This window comes from Artemia franciscana, chromosome 15 (genome assembly GCF_032884065.1).
Source record: "Artemia franciscana chromosome 15, ASM3288406v1, whole genome shotgun sequence".
Lineage (NCBI taxonomy): Eukaryota > Metazoa > Arthropoda > Branchiopoda > Anostraca > Artemiidae > Artemia > Artemia franciscana.
Window position 1 is genome coordinate 18,416,350 of NC_088877.1, and position 24,887 is coordinate 18,441,236.

At 35.6% G+C, this 24,887-nt stretch overlaps 1 protein-coding gene across 1 annotated transcript in view; it reads right to left on the reverse strand.

The window, feature by feature from the left end:
- LOC136036550 (proton channel OtopLc-like) overlaps nucleotides 1-24,887 on the reverse strand; it is an 80,398-nt gene that overhangs the window by 40,607 nt on the left and 14,904 nt on the right. Inside the window, exons 4-6 of the mRNA XM_065718853.1 lie at nucleotides 13,424-13,538; nucleotides 6,040-6,133; nucleotides 2,946-3,095 (exon numbers count right to left, since the gene is read on the reverse strand). Coding sequence (XP_065574925.1) covers nucleotides 2,946-3,095; nucleotides 6,040-6,133; nucleotides 13,424-13,538 — 359 coding nt within the window. The remainder of the gene's footprint in view (nucleotides 1-2,945; nucleotides 3,096-6,039; nucleotides 6,134-13,423; nucleotides 13,539-24,887) is intronic.

Consider the following 24,887-nt stretch of genomic DNA (forward strand, 5'->3'; position numbering starts at 1 on the left):
AGTCATATTGACCAGCTCAGTAGTATGTGGTCTCTACGGCAGCCACCACGCCATATCGAATCCTGGTACCGGTGCTTTCCTTTTAAGCTATTGAATGGTACCCCCGGTCCACTGGTCGATCCACCAAGGTGTCCTGTGGCCATAGGCACTTAAAGCAGCCCGTCAAGTGGTTCCAAGGTCCATTGTGGATACAAGCGGTCCACCAAGCGATTCCTATGGCCATTGTATGCACAAGCAGTCCACCAAGTAGTCAGTATGGCCATTGTAGATACAAGCAGTCCACCAAGCAGTTCCAATGGCCATTGTGGATATGCTGTCCCTATTTACGAGACACTTGTAGGTTACTAAAATACCCCATTTCAGGATTAAGAATGGCCTTGAATTACACGTTTTATTGTTACTGAAATTTATTTTTTAACTGTAGGTTGTCGTTCGAGATAAGAAGATGAAGATATTTACTCAAAATTGAAACCTTAGTTTCTAATGAGACTAATAGAATTAATCATATTTTTAAACAATGTTACGAGGACCCTCTTAGAGAAATGATAAAAAATCAAAATATCGTATTTAAGGATTAAAAATTGGTCTCGTGCTATTTGAATTTGGTCAAACAACTTAAATTATATGTTTTATTGCTACTGAAATTTACTTTTTAACTGTAGGTTGTCGTTCGATATAAGAACGTGAAAATTTTTACTCAAAATCGAAACTTAAATTACTAATAAGATTTATAAAATCAATCACATTTTCAAACAATGTTACGAAGACCCTCTTAGAGAAATGATACAAAATCAAAAACTCTTTAGCTGATTCATTTTTTTCTAGAACTAGTATCTAAGTTTCTAACGAAATTAATTTCATCGGCTATATTTTAAACATTGTTATGAAGGCCCTTTGATCGAAATGATACAAGCGCCAAGTGATTTTAACTGGTGCAATGTGCTTAATTAGATTTATTTTGGGTTGTGAGATATCTAGTTTCATGTTTCTCACTTAATCTGCTAAAACGTGTTTGTTTTGTATTATTTCTCTAAGAGAGCCCTTATACCATTCTTTAAAAATATGATAGATTTTATTAATCTTACTAGAAACTTAAATTTCAATTTTGAGAAAAATTCTCACCTTCTTATTTCAAATGACACTCTACAATTAAAATATAAATTTCTGTAACAAAGCAGAGGTTGGTCAGAGGTTAAAGCCTATGATATCAAGAAATATCCAGAATGGTATGCAATCCATTTTTTTTTTACTATTAAATCCAACTAGCAACTAAAATCAGAATCATGAACAGATTATGAGCACATCTATGCACTATTTCTAGGGGATCTTAATTCTGAATGCGCGGAGTAGTGTAGTGCCCGATGTGGCACTTCATCGGGCACTACACTTGCTGTCCTTTGTTTTTAGCCGTCGTTAAATATATGTTCTTGACAACATTGACAACACTGACATACAAATTTATGAATAATTTGCCTTCCTTTCTGAAATGCCTCATTGAGAAGTCTTAAGTAATCCCTCAGTTCGATAGTGACCCAAAAGACACATCCTAATTTAATAACAAAGTTTAATTGGGCTTCATACTAATGTTAATAAGACCAAAGTGATGCACTTTAATCCTCTGAAAAGATATATTGCTTGCTCCAAACCCTGGTGTCCTATCACTTCGGCCGCAGTATTCATTTTTGTGAAATTCAATAGCAAATTTGTTTAGCACACACGTTACAATCCAAGCGCGAATAAGCAACTACGCACAACGATATAAAACCAAGACTGCTCATGTATACGCGTTTTCTCCGTCTTCTGCTTGGATACACGTGTTCAGTTTGGGGATCAAAAGCACGTAACATCTACTATTTTAATCTCGAACTAGAAGCAGAAAAGACAGTTTTTAAAAGTCATCCTAGGAACCAAGTACTTCACTTACGAATCTGCCCTCACAGATTTACAAATCCCACTCCTTAAAGAGCACAGGTACCAGCCGAAGTGCAAATCCCGGCACTCTTTATTTTTGAGTGACAAACATCGTTAACCCAGCTACTGGAGTCAATAAAAACACGCCAAAAGAACAAGCTTGAACCAGCACACTTTATAACAAATCATTTCAGTAAGACATTGTTCTTCTTTTTATTAGTGTCATAAATCGTATTTTGTTTTTACCAGTTGTAATTACGACAACTATTTTTATTAAATGAGTCTTGAATCTTAAAATTTTGAATGGTTAATACGAATCATTCACGAGAACAGACAGCTGCACTGAAGGTAAGGGGAAACACAACGCACACATTTCCTCATTTGCCAAGTTGTTGCTAGTTGTTCCATAATTTACATTTATCAATCCCTACAATCCGTCTATTTTACCTTCAACCAAGCAGGAATAAAAAAAGCTTTTAATGAACAGATATTAAATTGAAAACAAGTTCGTTTTCATATGAAATTATAGATATGATGGAACCTAGAACAAAAATAAATTAATTCGTGTATCAGAGGTGCTGCCGCGCTGACAATCCCCCACAATTTCTAATAATTCTTGAATTTCGTTTACAAATAACTACTAGGATGTGACGAACACTATCTATTCTTAAAATGAATGTTTCATTTCAAAATTGCACATCAAGACAATCGTCCCCTTATCAAACTGAAATGAAAAAAAAATTGTGACCGAAAATTTTCTATTAATTCTAGTAAAGTACGATCTACAATTAATCACGAAGAAGAGGGTTTGAGGAGACAGTAGACCCCCTAATATATACGTTGCTATCAATTCATTTTAGGTTTTAACATCGCCAATTGCTTCAATGGAAAAAAAAAAGTTTTTTCAAAAAACCTGAATGGAAAAGGAATTATGAGCTTTACTTCGATTAAACTTTGCATGCAGTTTTACCTGCTAGCATAGGGCTGAGCAAAACTAGCCAAAACACAGCAAAAAAAGGAGAAAAATCCCTTACCTACTGACCCAACACGGAGGTAGAACGAGCTACGATGATGACTTGTATCGTGAAAACCATAATTGTTGCGGAAAGAGAAATGATAAATACTTGAATCTTGAGTTTTCGCAGAAGCTATGGATTCCAGATGACGTCTTCTAAACTTTTTACCTAGAGAAAAAGATATATCAGCAGGACATAACTACGCTGAAAGTGTATAACCATAAAAAATGGCATGATGCAGATTATTGTCATTAAAATTAGTTAAATGGCCCTATGTCACTTCCAAAACAGACTCCAAGTCTCTAGTCATCTACTTTTAGTCAGTAGTAGAATTCCAAATTCGAACTAATAGGCTGAGTTTAGTTCAAAGCCAACTTGATGGGAATTGATATTTGATTTTGTTGTTGATGTCTCTAAAGGTAATTTTTTCAGTTCATGATTTATAATGGTTGAACGTTTACGTATAATCCATTTTCCTTTCCAGCATCTTATTAGAAGCACATATTAATTTTAACAAAAGGGTTTCCTTATAAAAGACAACAATTTATTATATTCAATTCAAGAACTTATCGAGGAAATTTTTTTTTTTACTTGCTATCTGCATATCCCACATTAATAGAATACTTTATATTTTTAAAGTTGAATTATATGAACATAAAATCATTAGACAAGGCACCGCAGGAGAAGCCGATATTAAGTTTTTTTTTGAATGAGGTAGTGCGTTTCAGGGGTGAGGTGATAAATTGAAATATTTCCGAATATCATCAATTGCGATTAATATAAAATATAATACTTTTGGTGACAGGTCCGTCAATTTACAAAATATAGGAAATAGGTGGGTGGCAAAATGTACTTTTTAAAATATAGAGGGTGGGTAATTTTGTTCTTGTTTCAATTTTTTCTACGAAACTAGTAAAAAAAAAGTGTTTTTGAAAGAAATACCAAAAAGAGGTATTTTCAAAAGTTTAGGAGGGAGGGTAATACGAAAAATCTAGGGGGGCATTTGCCTCCCTCATAATAGTAATTTTGGATTTTGCAAAGCGTGATAAATATATTTCGATGGACAGTTCATTCTCCATAGCTGACAAAGGTCGGGAACGTCAAATATTTCTACAGCAAAAATGTTACGAAAAAAAACGTGTTTTACATCACCATCTTCGGGATTTATCTCCAAATCAATGAACTAATGGGGGGAGGAGGTCAATAAAACCAGACTTCATGAAGAAGACTTCCTAGAAAATAAAAGCAATTCCAATTCCATCTTTTATTCCCCATTTCGGTACGATTCCTGACTCTGATTATTGGCATTAGGATTCAGGAGGTACCAGAAAATTTCTTAACGAAAATCACACCATCAGACTCAGCGTATCAGAGAATCCTACTGTCAAAGTTCCAAGCTACTATCTACAAAATTGTGGAAATTTGTATTTTTTTTTGCCAGAAGACAGATCACGGATGTTCGTTTATTTGTTCTTTTTTCCAAGGGTAATCGTATCAACTCAGGGGTCCTACAATGTAGAGAGAGGAATGATTCTAATAGAAATTAGAAGTTCTAGTGCCCTTTTTAAGTGACAAAACAAATGGAGGGCACCTAGGCCCCCTCCCATGCTCAGTTTTTCTCACTGTTACCGGATCAAAACTTTGAGATTGTCATTTTGTCCCGCATGGTCAAAAGCTTTATAACTATGTCCTTGGGGACAACTTGATCCCCCAGAGTCCCTGGAGAATGGTTGCAAGTTAAAACTTTGATTGTTTACATATATTAATGGTTTTTGGGAAGTGTACAGACGTTTTCAGGGGGACCTTTTTGCACTGGGGGCAGTGTCAGGGGTAGGAATTACGTCGGACGATCTGTCCATGGATGAATTCATCATGAGGCAAGAGAATTTCTATGAAGGGGGCGCAGGATTTTCTAGCATTATTTAAAAAAACAATGAGAGAATAAATAAAATAAAGTTTTTTCAACTGGAAGTAAGGAGCAGCATTAAAACTTAAAACGAATAAAAACTATTACGTATATAAGGGGGTTCCTCTCCTCCCCAATACATCGCTCTTTACGCTAAAGTATTCTTAGTAGTTTCAAATGTTTATTCTACGGCCTTTGTGATTAAAGGGTCATCCTTAAAGAATTGGGACAAAATTAAAGCTTTAGTGTAAAGAGAGAGGCATTGACGAGGGGGCGAACCCCATAATATACATAATAAAAGTATACAAATATAGAAGTTCGTTACGTAAGTTAATTCGTTAGTTACGTATATTTATTAATAGTAAAAACGTTCGTAAAAAAAAAAAGTTCTAGTTACCTTTTTGAGTGACCAAACATTTCAGGGCAACTAGGCCTCCATCCCCAACGTTTTTTTTTCAAAATCGTCCAGTCAGAGCTATCATAAAGCCATTTAGCAAAAAAAAAAAAATGCAAATTTGTTTTAATTATTAATGCGCGGAGAGCCAAAATCAAAACATGCATTAATTCAAAATCACTCAGAAATTAAATAAAAAAAAACAACTTGTTTTTTCAACTGAAAATAAGGAGCAACATTAAAACTAAAAAAGAAAAGAAATTATTTCATACATAAAAGGTTTGTCCCCTCCTCAACGCCCCGCTCTTTACGCCAAAGTTTTTATTGTTTTAAAAAGTAGTGTTGTGAGAAATTGTGAAACTTTAGCGTAAAGAATGGGATCTTGAGAAGGAGAAAACCCCTTTCATATACGGAATAATTTCTAGTCGTTCTAAGTTTTAATGTCACTCCTTACTTTCAGTTGAAAAAACTTTTTTTTTCACTTGTTTTTTTTTTTAATATATAACCGATGACATCTTTAAGTGTGGTAAATATGATTAAGGTTATGTGATAAGTATGATTATGAGTGACAGTTTGTGATTCGACTGGAAAGATTCTTCATTGTAAGTACCGAGCATGTTGAAAGCTATAGAGCCTTAAAGGCTATTTTTTTTTTAAATTTATTTATATTAATGAGGCACTCATTCATTAATTATTTTGTTTGATAAACTGGACGAGTAACTTTCTTTCAATGAAGGCCATACCATATCATATTGATCACTTTAAGAAGTAAAGAGTAATTCAATAGCTTAAATACTTCAGGCGCAGCTTACCTATTCCACAGGACGGCAAGCTGATCTTCTTAACTGTTGTGTAAACATAGATCAAGAATATGATTGCCACTGTGTAGAGATAAACGTAGAAGCCCTAAAATAACAAAATTGACAAAAAAGGAAATTTAAAGTAGCCTTAATTGTTGAGTTTCTTTTACATCGGCAGGAGTAACTTAGAAAAATGAAAAAATGAGATTTTTGCTTTTCAATCCTTTTGGTTTATAACTGGTATCAAGGAGGCACACTCGTGCCTCTATAAAGAGGCGACACACGACAATGTTAAGCGATCTTCGGTTCCAGTGGTCGCAGAGGGATGGGGAGGGATGCATTTCGTAGCACGAGCTCCAACTAAGAAACCTGCAAAATTTCATCCCCCTCCAACTTTTCCTTCATGGGGAAAATCTGGCCGAAAGTTTCGACCCGTCAACCCCAGCCCCCCTTTAACGTTGTCCGATCGGGCTCAAATTCACAAGTTAAAGTCCCCTAGGACCCAGGAGCTTATCCGCGAAATTTCAGCTCGATCCGATAACTCCTTCCCTGTTTTCCAGAAACCACGCATAGCCACTTAAAATTCATTTTCTTTTTTTTCTCGACGCCTACAGGTCACATCCGACATCGGATCTGGGTGTACGAAGACTCATTCGATGCAGAATTCTCCGAGTAAGTGCCCTTGAAAGTTTCGTAGGAAATCTTAACCCCCCGAAAGTTTCGACACCCCAACTCCACCCCCCCTTTTAACGTTGTCCGATCGGGCTGAAATTCACAAGTTAAGGTCCCCTACGGCCCAGGAGCTTATCCGCGAAATTTCAGCTCGATCCGATAACTCCTTCCCTGTTTTCCAGAAACCACGCATTAGCTACTTAATTAACGCATTTCTCTCCATAAGAGCCCATGTTAATTTGAAATTTTAAAAATTATTGAGAAGTTATATTTACACATATGCAAGTGGTTAGCCCAGTCGGTACACTGTGGGACTTTTAATCCTTGGGTCAAGGGTTCAAGTCCCTTACGGGCCGTTTTTTTTCACAACATCAAAAAAATTTTGATAACACCTGGACAGCTTGTCATTTGAGAGATAACAGAATATTAGCTTCTTATGAGCAAAAGAAACATTTCGGTCATTCTATCTATTTTTTTTTATATTTTATACAATGATTTAAAAGCGGGGGGGGTTCCTCTCCTAATTCCTTTACGAGGAGTACAGGAATTATTAAATTACATCCACCATGGATTGTAGAAAAACGTACAGAATTAATATGAAAAAAAATTAAACCTGTACAAAAGAGTCTTTAAAAGCGGGGGGTTTGCCTCTCCTAATAGTCTTCTTATAGTCCTAATAGTCTAATAGTCCCATATTAATTTTTGAAATTCTTAAAAGTTACGAATATCAACATTCAAGTACATCAAAATAATCAGCTCGGCACGGCGAGAATGACTGCAAGCATCATAAAAATCCAGCTCCATTCCAGAAATGCACGAGTTGACTGGAGCTGTAAGATACATGTCCAAAAGAACTGACTTTTGACCCTGTTGGGGACTTTGCAACTGGGGCAATCCTCAGCGATGTCCGAAATAAGTGTGATATAAATGTGCTTTAAGTATATATTTTATAGCCTTTAAGTGCTCATTGCCAATTTTTAGGTGAATTTTCAAATGTTTTGAAGAAGTTTAAGTTTTTCTCGATTTAGTGAAACGTGGATATTTACTTATTTTATATAAATAGTTGCTAAATAAGATAAATAATATATAATTTACTATAATTACCTAAAGATGTTTCCTATATGAGAAGGCATTTTTAGAATAAATTCTTTATTATAGGCTTTTGGACGTAGCGATCAAAATAAAAGTATATAATTTTGTTAACACCTGGACTGCTTATAATTTGAGAGATAACAGAATATTAACTTCGTATGAGCAAAAGAAACATTTCGGTCATTCTATCTATTTATTTTTCTATTTTATACAATGATTTAAAAGCGGGGGGGTTGGGGGGCGGCAGCCACCCAACTTCCTCTCCTAATTCCTCTACGAGGAGTACAGGAATTATTAAATTACATCCACCATGGATTGTAGAAAAACCTACAGAAATAATATGAAAAAAACTTCGTTTTCTTGAAGAGTTAAAGAGGCTGCGTCCCAAAGTCGAACCTTAAAACGTACAGGAATTAGAAGAGGCAGTTGGGGGGCTGCCGCCCCCAAACCCCCCGCTTTTAAATACTCTTTTGTACAGGTTTTTTTGTGGGGGGACTTCATTGTTACTAATTACTAGTTTCGGCGCAATGGTTCTCCTGTCCTCTTGTGTTTAACATTTTTCGAAGTTATTCCATTATTCATTCATTTCAATTTTTTGTTAATTAAAAGAGGGCCTTTCCGAAGCCAAGGGCGGGGGGTTAGCAAAAAAAAAACAAAAAACCTGTACAAAAGAGTTTTTAAAAGCGGGGGGTTTGGGGGGCGGCAGCCCCCCAACTGCCTCTTCTAATTCCTGTACGGTTTAAGGTTCGACTTTGGGACGCAGCCTCTTTAACTCTTTAAGAAAACGAAGTTTTTTTCATATTATTACAGACTAAGATAGATGAATTATTACGATTTTTTTAACATTATTGAAGCAATATCAGTAATATGGTCACAATACGTCCAAATACAGTCCTAACTGTACTATTGGAGTTTCTAAAACCTTTTTTTGGCCTCATTCCGAGAATATGAACCTCGGTTTCCGAGAATTTCGAGAAATTCAAGAATGATACGTTATCTGGTATTGCGTAATCATTCATGTTGTCGGTGAAACAATAAAATTAGTTCTGTGACAGCCCCATATCTAGTCTTTTGAGATAAAAACTGGGCCATCACTATTTTGAGCTTCTAAGCAGTTTTTCATGGATTTTATGAAATTTATGTCTGATACAGAAAGCGAACATGAGACCCATTATTTCCTACGGTAAAAAACGCCACATTACTCGATTGAACCAACAATTCGTTGATGAAGTTATGTTTTTTGATACATGCTAGGCAATCGATGTATTGTTTCTGGGAAGCTAGCCAGCTAGTGTTAAGCGTCAATGCATCTTTTTTCATGACTACTTGACTTAACGCTCTTGCCCAGTTTGGTCGCCAGTGTAGAGGGAACTGGTTGACAGCGCCGTCAGTTTTCTCTAAGTAGCCCTGTGCAGGGTAAAGGATGGGGCCTCATTTGGGTTGATGTTGTGGCTGAGCAGGCGTTGGTTTATTACATCAGCCCATCTAACGCGTGGCCTTCCTCGATGGTGTTCCCACCATTTTCTGAGGGATTGAAGTCTGAGATGATTCTTGCAGGGGTACTTAGTGGGAGACGGAGTAGTCAGCCATACCACCTTAGAGAGCAGACTTGTATTTGGATAGAGATGTTCTCCTGCTTGAAGGTCTTCAGGATCTCAGCATTGTGGATCGTGTAATACCATTTGAAGCCTTCGACTCGACGGAGATGTCTAGTCTGAACAGCATCGATCTTTATTAGATGTGTCTGTGTTATCAGCCATTTCTCAGATGAATACAACGTCATGCTTGAGACTGTAGGGTTATAAATTCGGGCTTTGGTATGGTGGCTAATTTGCGGTTTGTGGAAGACTGCTCTCAGAGTCGTCCGAACACAGACCTTGCCTTAAATGATCTGGCTTAGACCTCGATGTCAAATGAGTCACTTGAGGATATAATCGATCCAAGATATGTCAACTACATCACCATCGACAACGACAGCTTGACAGACACTGCTGACAGACCATCCCTTTGGCTAATCCTGAAAGCTGTGGGCCTACCCACAAAGATAGTAAGCATCTTCGAAGTACTCTGAAGCAACACAGAAAGCACCATCCTGGTTAACGGGAAGCTTTCTTGTTCCTTCTCCATTCAAAATGGAGTACGGAAAGGATGCACTGTTGCATCTGAGTTGTTTAACTGCGTCATCGATCACATCCTGAACGAGACACACCATGCCCACCCTTTCGGCATCAGTTATGCTGGGAGGCCTCTGTCCGATATTGACTTTACGTACGATGTAGCTGTCCTTATTGACAATTTCGACCAACTTAAATCTGCACTCGAGCCGCTCTCCTCTACAGCCTCTAGAGTTGGGCTGCAAATCAACTGAAAGAAAACGAAGATCACACCCATAGAAAAGACCGCAACAGCACCCCTCCCAACATTGGAGATTAACGGTCTAAGGATCGAAACAAATTAATTGCGCAATCCATTTCTGAATTGGAGTTGGATATATGGTAAATCTTATTGGTGGTTTCTTTCCTGGTGCCTTTTTGGTATCATTCCAAGAATTTACATACCAAAGTGATTTAAGGTAATTGCTAGACACACAAATTCTTTTGATGATCAATGAAACCAATTTCGATCTCCAAAAAATGTAACAAGTACAACTCTTAAGGTATTCTTTTTGCAATATAATGGTCCTGAGCACATCGGTTTTCCATTACCGGGGCTTACGCATGAGTTTGGGTCCTCAAATTCCCAACTAGGGCCCAATGTCCCCCTCCAGGGCACATTCCTCTCCCCCAATTATGGGGGAGACTGGGAAATTTTTTTGGGAACTTAGAATAATTTTCGAACTTCGAATAACTTTTGAACTTAAAAGCTTTTTTTAGAATTCTTAGGGACGTAGAATTCTTTATTTTTTTATTTTTTTCTGTCTTTCTGAGTTTGTGTGTCTAACTCTGTGTGTCTATGTGTGTTTTGTCTCTCTCTTTCTCCATGCCTGTGTGCCTGACAGTGTGTTTGTCTGTCTCTATGTCTGTCTTTGTGTGTTTGCATGTCTGATACTTTGAATTCTTTGTGTTTTTGTGTTTGTGTGTCCGACTGTGTGTTTACCTGTCTCTGTGTCTGTCTTTTTGTGTTTGTGTTGCTGACACTGTGTGGTTGTGTGTGCCTTTTGTCTATCTTTCTCTATGCCTGCGTGTCTGACTCTGTGTTTACCTATCCATGTGTCTGTCTTTGTGTGTTCATGTCCAGAAATAAAAATAAAAATTTCGAAGTCCCAATAAAATTCATAGTCCAAGAAATTCTAATCCCCCCAAAAATCAAAGTTAAAAAATTGGAGACCTAAACTCATACCCAAGCCCCGATATGTGCTCAGGACCATTATATTACAAAAAGGACACCTGGCAGGTTGTACTAATTACAATTTTTGGAGATCGAGATACATTTCAGTGATCATCAAAAGAAATATCTGTGTCAAGCAATTATCTCAAATCACTTTGGTACACATATTCTTGTAGTGATGCCAAAAAGGCACCAGGAAACAAATCACTGATAGTATTTATTTTACATCTAACTCCAATTGAGAAATCGAATGCGCAATTAACTTGTTACGATGTAATGACACTTAACACTAGTTGGCTAGCATCCGAGAGACAATACATTAATTGCTTGGAATATATTTCTTAGGATGTAATTTCATCAGTCACTTGTTGGCTCAATCAAGTGATGTGTCGTTCTTTTACCAAAGGAACTAATGGGTCTCACGTTCGCTTCTTATATCGGGCATAAAACTCATAAAATCAATGGAAAACTACTTAGAAGCTAAATAAGTCGTTCGCTCAGTTGTTATCTCAAAAAACGAGATGTGAGGGCTGTCACAGAATGTATTGTATTGTTTCACCGACAAAATTAATGATTACGCAATACCAGATAACGCACAATTTTTGAAATTCTTGAAAACATACCAAGAAATTCTCAGAAATCAGGTTATGGGCTTACTTGTATTCGTTGCATTGTTTCACCGATATCATGGATGATTATGCAATACCGGATAACGTATCATTCTTAAAATTCTCTGAAAACGTGATGCATGCTCTTGGAATGATTCCAAAAAAGTTGTTAGCAACTACAAAAGTATATCGGGTTAGGGCTGTATTGGGAAGTATTTTGATCATACTACTAATATCCAACTCTAAATGAAGATGATAAAGTAGGTTGAAAATTCAGTTTTTCCATAATAATTTATAGTGTCTTATTCTTGATTCGCGAAGTAAATATACAGATTCAAGTGGTTGCGAATACGTCAATTGATTGAAAAAAAAAATGGCTTTGTTTTACTACATTAATTTCAACAAAACTATCTTTCTTAAAATTCATGAATCAAAAACAAGATTTTCCGAAAGAGAAGTTTTTCAGAGAATGGTAAAGAGCCACTTGAAAACATAAGACGAGCAGAAATAAAATACTATATTAGATCAAACTTGAAACAACCAGAAATTACTATCAATGAATAAATGAAACACAAAAAGTACAGAAACCCAAAAAGAACATACTAAATAATCATGTCAAACATGTAGATAACAAATGCTGATAGACATGAATAAATGCATTCTAAAAATAATTTTACATCCTAAAAGCCAAAACGTTGACTAAAGAAAGAAACCAAACATTATCACCAGAATAATCAAGATGACAAAAAAGAACTGACGGGACTAAACTGAATATGTGATATAGAATGATACAAATTCCTGAAAATCTCAGTAATTCAAGATTGTGTTTAACAGCATTTTTTTTCGTATCTTCGGTATTGTTTTTTTTTAATTCTGTTCGTTTGTGGGTTCATTTATTATTTTATAGTAATTTCTGGGAGTTTTAAGTGCGAATTATTATAGGGATTATTTCTGCTCGTTGTTGGCTTTCATACGACTCTTTACTTTTCTATGAAAAACTTATTTTTCAGAAAAAGCCTCTGTAAATTAATTTCTCTTCGTTTTCACTGCCAAAATTTTATTAAGAGTTAAAATTATGTATATCGTTTCATATTGCTGTCATTTTGACAACCTGGATTTACAAAGTGTCTTTACATTTAGTTCAACATCCTCATCAACATTCTCCGAAAGTTTTAGAAAATTTGGCCTAAATAGGTTTTAGTTCCAGAGGGTTTATGGCGCTAAAGCTTTTAGGCCTATTGGAGACATAAACATTAGCCCCCCTGTGGCCGCTTCCCCAACTTGCAATTTGAGATCCACTTGCTTCTCCCAGATACTTGTTGAAAGATGTTGCAGTTAAAGTATTTTAAAAATTAGAGCGCGCACAACGTCTCTGATTTATTCAATTACGCTTGTCGTTTCAGGAGTGTATCTTGGGAAACTCCGGGAAACTTTGGCTTTTCGTGAGATTCCTAAAAGCTCTAAGCATATCAGACAGCCAAGACTGGGCATGTCCGTCTTTCAACAAAAATGTATCTATAATCACTGGGTAAATTACATAATTTTGAGTCTATGGGGGTCATGTCGATCCCGGAGTTGTACTTATTAGACTTTGCACCATCCTCAATAGTTTATTAAGCATGGATATCCCTTGTCACAATCACATAAAGTATATTGGAGAAATCAAGCAACTAAACAGTAAAAAATCAAATACTTACATCGTAATAAGAAAACGGAATTGTCGATGAAACGACAGACGAAACTGGGAAACTAAGTCCTAAGACGACAAGCATCAAACCATAAAGACTGCTGATCACCATCATCAGGTTGCGGCTACATAAAAAGGTAAATACGCGGATTGTAAATATTTGTTGGTAAAGAATATATCTATTTTTATTTACAATGAAATATAATTGATAATCATTATTTCACAACAACAAACAGGGACCCGGGTCGAATGGACACCAGAGCTGAGACCTTGTACCTTATTTTAAAAATAATGAAAAAAACAGGTTAATGAAAAATAAAGACAATCATAAGTATTTTTATGTAGTTTACGGTAACGAGCTGTAAGTTACTCAAGTTTAAAGTAACTCACCAAATTTTAAAGTTCCTCACCAAAAGTTACAAGCCTAGGAAGCTTTTTCAGATTTTCTACAAAAGGGGGAATACTCCCAAAAGGGCAAGTGATTTTGATGAGAATTATACCATCAAACCCAGCATATCAGAGAACCCTAATGTGGGGGTTTCAAGCCCCAATCTGATTTTTTTTAAGAAAGATGATCACGGATACGTGTTTATTATTTTTCTTCTAGGGGTGATCGTATCGAACAAGAGGCTCCTACGGGAAACGGTACATAAGAAAGGAGATTGAAAATTCTAGTTCCTTTTTCAGTCGGTAAAATGAACGTACCACAATGGCATTTTCTGCCATTCTGTGGAGTGAAACAATAATTTTGCCCGAAAGGGTGCTAATTCCCGTCTAGAAAAAATTTCGAAATTTCCTCATTCCTAAAGATGCACGTAATCCCTACTAAACAAAGAGTTAAAATAGACATTTGTTTTAAAGCTTCACTTAACCATATTGATTTATATGATGCTTGACAAAATTGTGTACAATGGTGTATAATTGCCTATCAGTCAATATGGAGAAAGATCGCATAAGGAGACAGAATGTTTTTACACCCTCTAAAATTGCTTTATGCGCAAGTTCCCTAAACCCTTGTAAGATAAAAATTAGGGTTTTTTTTGGTTGGGGATGTGAGCGGTTTAGGAATTAATCTCTAATTTTCCTTGGTTCCTGTGAATATTTTTAACGATATCTGTAACAAGGGTGCTGATGGGTAATAGCACCCCTGTTAAACTGTAAAAAAAAGAAATTGACATCCATTAAATGTTTTGCTGGACTTCAAACAAGCCAAATATACTAAGATTTATGTACTTTTCAAAATTTGGAATTATAACAGAAAAGGCGGATGCTTATTGATGTTTTGATTCTAAAAAAATAACATAAAAATAAGGAAGTATATTTTTTCCTTTGAAATGAGTTGAATTTACTTGTCGACAAAATGAACACACAGAAGTTTATGTACAAAAATCATCTTTTTATGTTTTAGATGTGCATTTTATACTTATGAGCCATTTTATAAATCCAACTCGTAAGGCATATGGAGCACTTGTAGCGTGCAAATCGAAATATAATCGACAGGTCCTAGCCCGCCTCTATTCAATTTTTGTTAACCCCTACCTTCTTGCACTTTCCCCTTTTTGGCCCATTTTTACAGCGACGGATGTGAATTATATCCGATCAACTTATTTTAAGTATGCCAAGTTTTTACTGAAATTGCCACTTTGGATTAGAAATACTCATGTTGTGAAAAAAATATAGTCTCACAGAAACAGGTCAGCGGGTAAAAGATCGGCGTGATCGGTTTGCGGTGGGCTTGGATGCTAATCATAGTTTATACCTTATTATGGTGTAATTTAGTTTGTGGTGTGCCTCATGTGTTGTATAAATTTAGTTAATGTGGATTTGTTGGCTTATGTATGTAGGCTAATGTGGATTTGTTGTTTTTCTTGCTTTCTTGTTTGTTTTCTTTTTTCCTTTTTATGTTATTTTATACTCCATTTATGACAATCTTTTTTTGTCCTACAAATGGGAAATAAATTTATCGTCATCATCATAAAGATGCTACCCTAATCTTAGCAGTACTAACTGTTAAAATATAGTGCCTTCTGAATCCAATTTTTTCTAAATAATAACAAAATCCTTCATTGAGAACACTCTTTACTTTTGCGATGCATGTCATTTTTGTAATGAGACCCAAAATGCCTCTCCTAATTCCTGTACGTTTTAAGGTTCGACTTTGGGACGCAGCCTCTTTAACTCTTTAAGAAAACGAAGTTTTTATGGCACTTGGTATTAACCAAGTGACATATAGCAGTCGCCAATTCTGTCGGTCTGTCGGTCTGTCTGTCGGTCTGTCTGTCGGTCTGTCTGTCGTCTGTCTGTCGGTCCCGGTTTTGCTACTTTAGGCACTTCCAGGTAAGCTAGGACGATGAAATTTGGCAAGCGTATCAGGGACCGGACCAGATTAAATTAGAAATAGTCGTTTTCCCGATTTGACCATCTGGGGGGGAGTGGGGCCCGGTTAATTCGCAAAAAATAGAAAAAATGAAGTATTTTTAACTTATCAGCGGGTATTTGGATCTTAATGAAATTTGATGTTTGGAATGATATTGTGTCTTAGAGCTCTTATTTTTAATCCCGACCGGATCTGATGACATTGGGGGGAGTTGGAGGGGGAAAACCTAAAGTCCCGGTTTTGCTACTTTAGGCACTTCCAGGTAAGCTAGGACGATGAAATTTGGCAAGCGTATCAGGGACCGGACCAGATTAAATTAGAAATAGTCGTTTTCCCGATTTGACCATCTGGGGGGGGGAGAAGGGGCCGGTTAATTCGGAAAAATAGAAAAAATGAAGTATTTTTAACTTATGAGCGGGTGATTGGATCTTAATGAAATTTGATGTTTGGAATGATATTGTGTCTCAGAGCTCTTATTTTAAATCCCGACTGGGTCTGATGACATTGGGGGGAGTTGGAGGGGGGAAACCTAAAATCTTGGAAAACACTTAGAGTAGAGGGATCGGGATGAAACTTGATGGGAAAAATAAGCGCAAGTCCCAGATACATGATTGACATAATCGGAACTTATTTGCTCTCTTTGGGGTAGTTGGGAGGGGGGGAGTAAGTCTTAAAAATTAGAAAAATGAGGTATTTTCAACTTACGAACGGGTGATCGGATCTCAATGAAATTTGATGTTTAGAAGGATATCGTGTCTTAGAGCTCTTATTTTAAATCCCGACCGGATCTGGTGATGGGGGCGGGGAGTTGGGAGGGGGAAACCTAAAACTTGGAAAACACTTAGAGTGGAGGGATCGGGATGAAACATGGTGGGAAAAATAAACACAAGTCCTAGATAGATGATTGACATAAACGGAACGGATCCGCTCTCTTTTGGGTAGTTGGGGGGGGGGGGGGTTAATTCTGAAAAATTAGAAAAAATGAGGTATTTTTAACTTACGAATGGGTGATTGGATCTCCATGAAATTTGATTTTTAGAAGGATATCGTGGCTCAAAGCTCTTATTTTAAATCCTGACCGGATCTGGTGACATTGGGGGAAGTTTGGGGTGGGGAGACCTAAAATGATGGGAAACCCTTAGATTGAAGGATTGGGATGAAACTTGGTTGGAAAAATAAGCAAAAGTCTTGCATACGTAATTTACATAATTGGAACGGATCCGCTCAATTGCGGGGGGGGGGGGGGTAATTCTGAAAAATAAGAAAAATAACGTATTTTTAACTTACGAAGGAGTGATCGGATCTTCATGAAACTTCATATTTAGAAGGACCTCGTAACTCTGATATCTTATTTTAAATCTCAACCGGATCAAACGTAATTGGGGGGGGGACAGTTGGGGGGACCGGAAATCTTAGAAAATACTTAAAGCGGTGAGATCAGGATGAAACTGGATGGGAAGAATAGAAACCTGTCTAAGATACGTGACTGACATAACTGGACCGGATCTGCTCTCTTTGGTGGAATTGGGAGGGGGGAGGTAATTTTGAAAATTGAGGTATTTGTAACTTACGAAAGGGTGACCAGATCTTAATGAAATTTGATATTTAGAAGGATCTTGTGCTATAAAGTTTAACTTTAGGTTCTGACCTTCTCACAAGTGCCAAATGAGCTCTTGGCTCTTCCGACCTCGTCCAAATGAGCTCTTGGCTCTTCCGACCTCGTACCATATGAGCTCTCGGCTCTTCCGACCTCGTCACAAGTGCCATATGAGCTCTTAGCTCTTGTTTTCATATTATATTGGGTAAAACATTCAACTTATTGTGTTTTTCTGTCTTTTGCTTCCGTGTTTATATAAAACAATGTGGTTTTATGAAAAACAATATATTTAGCTTACCCCGCGTTCAAGAAGCTTAAAAATTAATTGATAAATTTGAGATAGCTATTTTAATCAAAATAGTTTAAAACTCCAATAAATATGGCTTCAGTGGTGAAAAAAAAACCACTGACACTGAAGAAATGACCGTCAATATCATAAATTCGTAGCGGTTAAACATAGTTTTCATAATGAAAAGGGAAGACTTTGATGGATGGGCATGATTAACCAAATCAAAAGACACTATGTGCATCCAGGCTGTCAAGGAGCTCTAAGATGGAACTTTTAACGAATGTTGAGGAGGATGTTGAAACAGGTCAAAATATACTTTATGCATTATTTCAAGGTCACCGGCCGAAAATTTTCCAGGGGGGATGCAAAAGTATCATTGGTGGTTGGGTGACAGGGAATATGTTTCAGGAAATTTTTTGGTAGGAGTAAGTTTATTTTTTAACACTTTTAGGAAAAAACTCTCAAATAAAAAGAGAAGTTAAATTGCATGCAAAATGAAACAAAATATAAAAAATTTTAAACGACAATGATTCCTGGTAAAGGGATCAATTTATTTCATCAACAATATATTTAATTATTATCCATTTAATCTTAAAAGAAAATCAAACTCAAACTAAAATTACAGAAAGATTTATTACTTACGTAGATGATAACAGACGTAGACTTGTCTTTATGCAATTTTCTACGCCTTAGAATAGTTTATAGAAGGAGTAGAGATACTCCTAAATCATCCTGCCTGCATAGATACCACGTTTCGATTCTAAAACTGCCATGTAAAACGTACCTGTTTCAAAACAGGACAATTCCTCACCTCGAACTTAAATCCCTTATATATTCAGACATTAAAAAATAGAATAGCGAAAGAGAACAAAATTTAAAGGTACAACCCAGCTGTCAAATTTACCCTCTTTGTTTTTATTGTCCTATTCAACTAAATAAAATGAACAGGTTCAAAAAAAATTTTGTCATAAGAGAATCTTATCAAATAGTTAGTGATAAAAAAAAAGGTGTAAGTAAAAAGTGACTTAGACCAATATTTACCAAAACTAAGATTGGAATTCTTATGACAATTGCTACACCGGCAGCATTGGCTTTTTATGCTGAATCTAAATATACAAAATTCTTTCAGTTTATTGTTACACACCCAAAACCAAAATCTGAGAAAATTTGCCTGATTTTTGAAAAAAGGGGAAACACCCCCAAAAAAGCAAGCGATCTTATTGAACACCCCTTATTAGATACATCATATCAGAGAACCCTACCATAGAGGTTTCAAGCTCCAATCTTCAAAGTGCGGAATTTCGCTTTTTTTCTGAAGAAACGTCGTCATTGCATGTTTATTTGCTTGGTTTTTTCCCAAGGGTGATTGTATCAAACCGAAGGTCCAAGATAATTGGGAAGGAGCTCACTCAAACGTAAATTTAAAGCTCTTTCTAAGTGACCATACAGATTAGGTCTGAGGAAAGTCTTGTTTTCTACCATTTTAGGACACCAAACTACCACTTTATCCCAAAGAGGACGAATTTGCGATCAACATAAAATTCTAAGAAGCTTATTGATTTAAAAGTATCAATAACTATGTTTTAGGCTTCCCAGTTGCAAAAGAAGTAATGCCACGCGGTGGCAGAACTGAATTCAACCCAGTTGATGCGCTCTATTTGTAATGAAATTAGGCTACGTTTGGTGATTGTAATTGCGTATCAGCTATAATGAGAGGGGTGAGTAATTGTTTAGGTTAAGGGTATGGTAGATTCCTAAAAAGAAAATTTTAATCGGCAAACTGCTTACTCTTCATGAAGTTTCAGTTAAATGTGGAAAGAGGTAGGGCGGGAGTAGGAATGAATTAAATTGCTTCTCTATACAGCTTGAATGTTACATTCCCATATCTACCAGCGCAGTGGTGGAAAAGGCAAGGCAGGTCATCTTCAGCTCCGCCCGGAAACTCCTTTGGGATGGCAAATACTGCTAGTAACTTAGTTTTCAGGTATTTTAAATGGTGTTACTTTTTTTCTATTTGTATGAAGTACTTTAATATATTTAAAGAAATGTATTTATCGATAAGAAAATCCTCTTGTAAAGGTTGTGATGGCTTCATTTATGTAGATGATCAAAATTCTCACAGAATTTCCCTCCATATTAACAATAATACTCCTTTCATCCAACTAAAATTCTTGAGTAGTAATATTAATAAGGAATTGTTACCAAAATTACTATTCACCACCGATTTTTAAGTATATTCAAATTTTATCCAAAATTAATATTGCAAATTTAAAAGTAGGACGGTTCTAATTAACGCACACTTACTGATTTACACATTTTAAAAGAAATTAATCAGGGATTTAGGGGATCGGCACCTCAAATTATATCTTGGTTATGCCTGGTTATGATTTTGAAAACGATAAGAAATTAAGTAAAACAAGAGCTTTTCAAAAGAAAGCAAGGAGATTTGAAACATATTTGAACAGACTTTTCTTTATATGAAGGGGACTGTCTATTCCTTAGCTCCTAACTTTTTACTGAGGTTTGCCTTTTTTCAAATTTTTTAAGAAAATTTGCAATTGGAACGATAAAATTTTTCAAAGCACTAAAAAACTTTTGTTTAATGAGCAAGGTGTTGAGAATTGGGACAGTCACCCTTATGCACAGAGTAATTTAAATTTGTTTTAAGTTCTAAACTTGTTCCTTACTTTATTTGAAAAACATTTTCTATTTGTTTAATTACGTATCACGAAACTGTAAAATTTTATGAATATAATACTTAGGCTATGGTAACGCAGAAGAAATGACCAATATTTCAATTATCTCTGTTTGGATTTTGATGGGTAGTCAAACAGTTCGTTTGAGCCGGGTCCGGCAAAGGAGCGACCCGGCTAAGGAGCGACCCGGCTTAATAGTAACCGAACCTTAAAAAAACGGATTTTGATACCAATAGGTATATCAAAAGAATTGGCTTAATATGCTGATTCCAAATATATAAGTTTCGTTAAGTTTAGTCTTACCCATCAAAAGCTACGAGCCTGAGAAAATTTGCCTGATTTTCGAAAAAAGGGAGAAAGACTCATCGAAGAAATAAAATTTTAATGAAAATCGCACCATTGGATTTAGCGTATCAAAGAACCCTACCGTAGAGGTTTCAAGTTCATATCTGAAAAAATGTGGAATTTGTAATTATTGCCAGAAGAAAGATCCCGGATGCGTTTTTTTTTTTTTTTTTTTTTTTTTTTTTCAGGGCTGATCGTATCGACCCAGTGGGCCTGAGACATCGAGAGAAGGGTTCATTCTAACGAAAATGAAAAGTAATAGTGACCTTTTCAAGTGACTAAAAAAATTGCAGGGTAACTAGGCTCCGCCCATCTTCCATGAAGAGGGAAATTTCAAGGGTGTGAACTTTTCAAGTGAAGTTTTACACTGGGTAAATTTGCCAGAATTCCTATACGAAACTTCCTTATGTTTTGCTTTCTCTTTACCGATTCAATTTTAGACCTGGGGATGGTAAGGGTAATTATCTGGAGTAAATTTTCATCTGGATTAAATTGCCCACAGGATATTTCTATGGGGAGGGGGATTTTTACGTGAAGGTGGAGCCAGGTATCATAGCGCTGTTTAAAAACGATCAGAAATTAAATCTAAAAAACAGGCTTTTTCAACTGAAAGTAAGGAGCAACATTAAAACTTAAAACGAACACAACTATTACGTATATTAGGCGGGTTGCCACTTCCTCAGAACCTCGCTCTTCACGCTCAAGTTTAAATTTTGTCCCAATTCCTTACAAACAGCTCCCGAAACACAAGGGTATTTTAATTATAACAATAAATAACTTTTTTTAAGGGCCAAAAAACTAGCGTGAAGAGCAAGGTGTTGAGGAGGGGGGCAACCGCTTTCATGTACGTAATCATTTCTGTTCAGTTTAAGTTTTAATGTTGGTCCTTACTTTCAGTTGAAAAAACTTGTTTTTTTTTATTAATGAAGCTTAGAGACAAACAATTTTCTAAAGGCAATGGAAAAAGTATGTCAATTAAAATAAAAGTATACAAATATGAAAAAAAGTAATTAATTACAATAAATGCACAAAACTATAGCCTACTTACAAAAACTAAAATATAAACTCCCAGGATTCAGTTCTGTTGAGTAATGCCGAAGCAATGCACGGATATTTTTTAATAAAAACGACAGTTTTGAACTGGGTTATCAAACACCAAAATATTTCATACCTTTAGACTCAATTATTTATAAAAATTAACGCATTATGACAGTAGTTTGTTAAAAGTAAAACATTAAAATTAAAATGAAGAAAATCAAATAAACTTTTTTAATTCAATTTTTTTATCTAATTTTAAATACCAAAAACCAATATATTCGACGCCTTTATACTTTAAGTGACAACTTTATAAATAAAATCACTCCTGGAAAAAAACGATAAAAAAAACAACAAAAAAAAAACGCATCCTTTCAGAGGGAAAATACAAAAATTCCCAGCAATCCGTTCAGGAGAAACATTTCTGATCATAGTGGCTTCATATAATCAGCTCATGGGTACACTTGCAATGCAAGCAAAAGTTGACGGCATATCTTTTACCGAAATTACCCCTTATTTAGTGAAGTGGTTGTTTTAACGCCACCGCAGTTTTCTGCCACCGTATGTTTTCTGCCACCCAGGAAATCTTGCTTCATCAAGAGGATTAGTTGGGTAAGAATAGACAGGTTAGCTTAGGTTAGTCTATGTCTATATCTATGTTTATGTTTATGTTTTTGTGTATATATATGTCTATGTCTATTTCTATGTCTATGTCTGTTCTTATATCTATGTCTTTGTCTATATCTATTAAAATAATTATGGTGGCAGAAAACCGCAGTGGCGTTAAAATACTGCTACGTATTAGGTTGTTTTACTTGTGTGTTCTATAATTATACGAACTTTCTTGTGTACTAATAACTACATTAGTTACTTATAAACAAATATATATTTAGGATCACCATAAAAAGCTGATTCTTTGATCGAATGTTATCAATAGTTAGGCTCTTATACTTTTGTTATTGACAAGTATCATTATTTACTTACCATTCATTACTATGAAAAATCTGATTTATTTTTGCTCCGAACAAATCATATAGAAAAAATGTTTGTGGAAAACTGGAAAGGGGTCACTCAGTTACAAATTAGAACTTATATTTTCCTTATTAAGGGTAAAAAAAACTATTGACAGGCAGCCAACAAAGGGGCAGCACACATTTTTTCCATGGTTTTTCTCTATTCAGCTCTTTTTCCTTTGTTTTCCTTATAATTACTTTATAGTCCCAAATTTACAGGGGGGTGGCATGCCCACCCCCTGCTGGCGTATATGATTCAGTCTCTCCAAAGGATGCAAGTGTAAGGTATTAAGTTGAAAGTTCCAGGGAATGTTGAGTTAGGGTATTTAACTTTATTTATTTCCAGTTTGTAGAAATGGCATATTTTCCCTTCCACGCCATGCATATGTTTGTGTCAAAGCTACCAATATAAGACTTAACAAGTCAGAAAAAAAGAAAGCTGAGTCATGCCTCTGATCTATAGTTTTTCTCTTTTAGAGTTTTCATTCACACATAAATTTTTGAACACTCTCCCAGGAGGAGTTTTATGAGTATGCTGTCTGAAAATTTGCATCTAATTCAAAAATTTGGTTCATAAACCGTCCTAAACATCGATTACAAATTTAGCAATAATTATGCAGTAAGTATGTTTAACACAATCAACGCCTAGACCACCTTCTACAACCTAAGAATTTAGATTAAGATCCAACAAATTAATTGCTAAGCAGAGAACATGAAAAAGTAAAAACACCCGCAAACCTTCTATAGGCTATTGCGTCATTTGCCCTTTACTGATACCAAATGTATTTAAAACAGTTTTTATATAATTTTTGGTCTCAGTTTGGTAATATGGGATTCAGAGGTCAAACCCAGCTGTGGCAACACATTACAGGGCCAACACAAGGACCTAAGTAGTCAAGAAGTGTCGTTAATCCAATATAACAAAATATTGAAATATAAAAAAAATCAGCTAAATTAGATTTTGAGCTACTGAGATTTCCAGAAATTATTATCATTAATTATTTTTATTAAAATCCCAGTGGTTTTTCTGGTCATCTTGACTATTATATTTCATTTAAGTTCCGTCGATGCTATGAGAAATTAAGTCACATTGTATAAGAAATGCAATTTCTAGTGAAACGCAAATGATGCAATGGTCTTTACAATGCTTAGAGGGGAAAGGGCATTGATAGTAGATTAAATCCTGTTTTTAGTGATTTCTTGTTGTTTTAAGTTTTCTGTTTGTTTTAATTTTGAATTCAATATGATCCGATCTGCAAGTCAAAGGCATTTAGAAAAGATAGGATTTGTGGCCTAATTATTGCAACTTTTCAATCCCGAAGTTCTAAAAAACGGGGGGGGGGAGAATTCCTTTACTTTTGTGCCTCATTTTGATTTTATCTTCATTTCAGGTTTATGTGTCACGCTGTTTCTTTCTGATGTGAAGATATACCTTACTCAGGCTTTTCCTGTCGGCCTGCGACTATGCCGTTGAACTGGGGATTTTCACCATGGAAAAAATACAGCTGCCAGCAGGTGTCATAGTGTCTGGGAGAAACCTGTTGTTGCAGATTACTTTTCTTGTGAAATAAATGAAAAAATTATTTGGTGTTTATTGATGTTTCAAACTAGTGAGAGAAGCCTAATAATAAGACCTAGAAATTAGATTGTAGGCCTAATAAATTGAACAACGCTAGTGATGGAGATGCAATGAAAGAGCTGGAAATCCAACAAACAAGATGGAAATCGAACAAAGACCTTAAAATCCAACATGTTGTTTTGTCAACAAATTGAAAATTCAATATTGTGAGTGGATATCCAACTAGTCTATTGTTCAACTAGCCTAGTTGAAAATTCAACAATTATCAGGAAATTCCAATAAGGTCTTTAATATTCAATTTCGACAATTTCAGCTGTTTAAATTTCAATTTTGTTGTTGATAAATATTACAAACAATTTTTGTTGAATCTCAAACAATTCTTGTGTACAGTGTATTGTCGACATTCATTTTCGGTAAAACATAAAAGATTTCACTCACAGGATTATCGAACACAAAGTGATATTCATATAGTAAAACAGGAGAACAGAAAAAAAACCTTCCATATTTGTTTATTTAAATGGTCGAAAGGAAAGCTAGAAGATT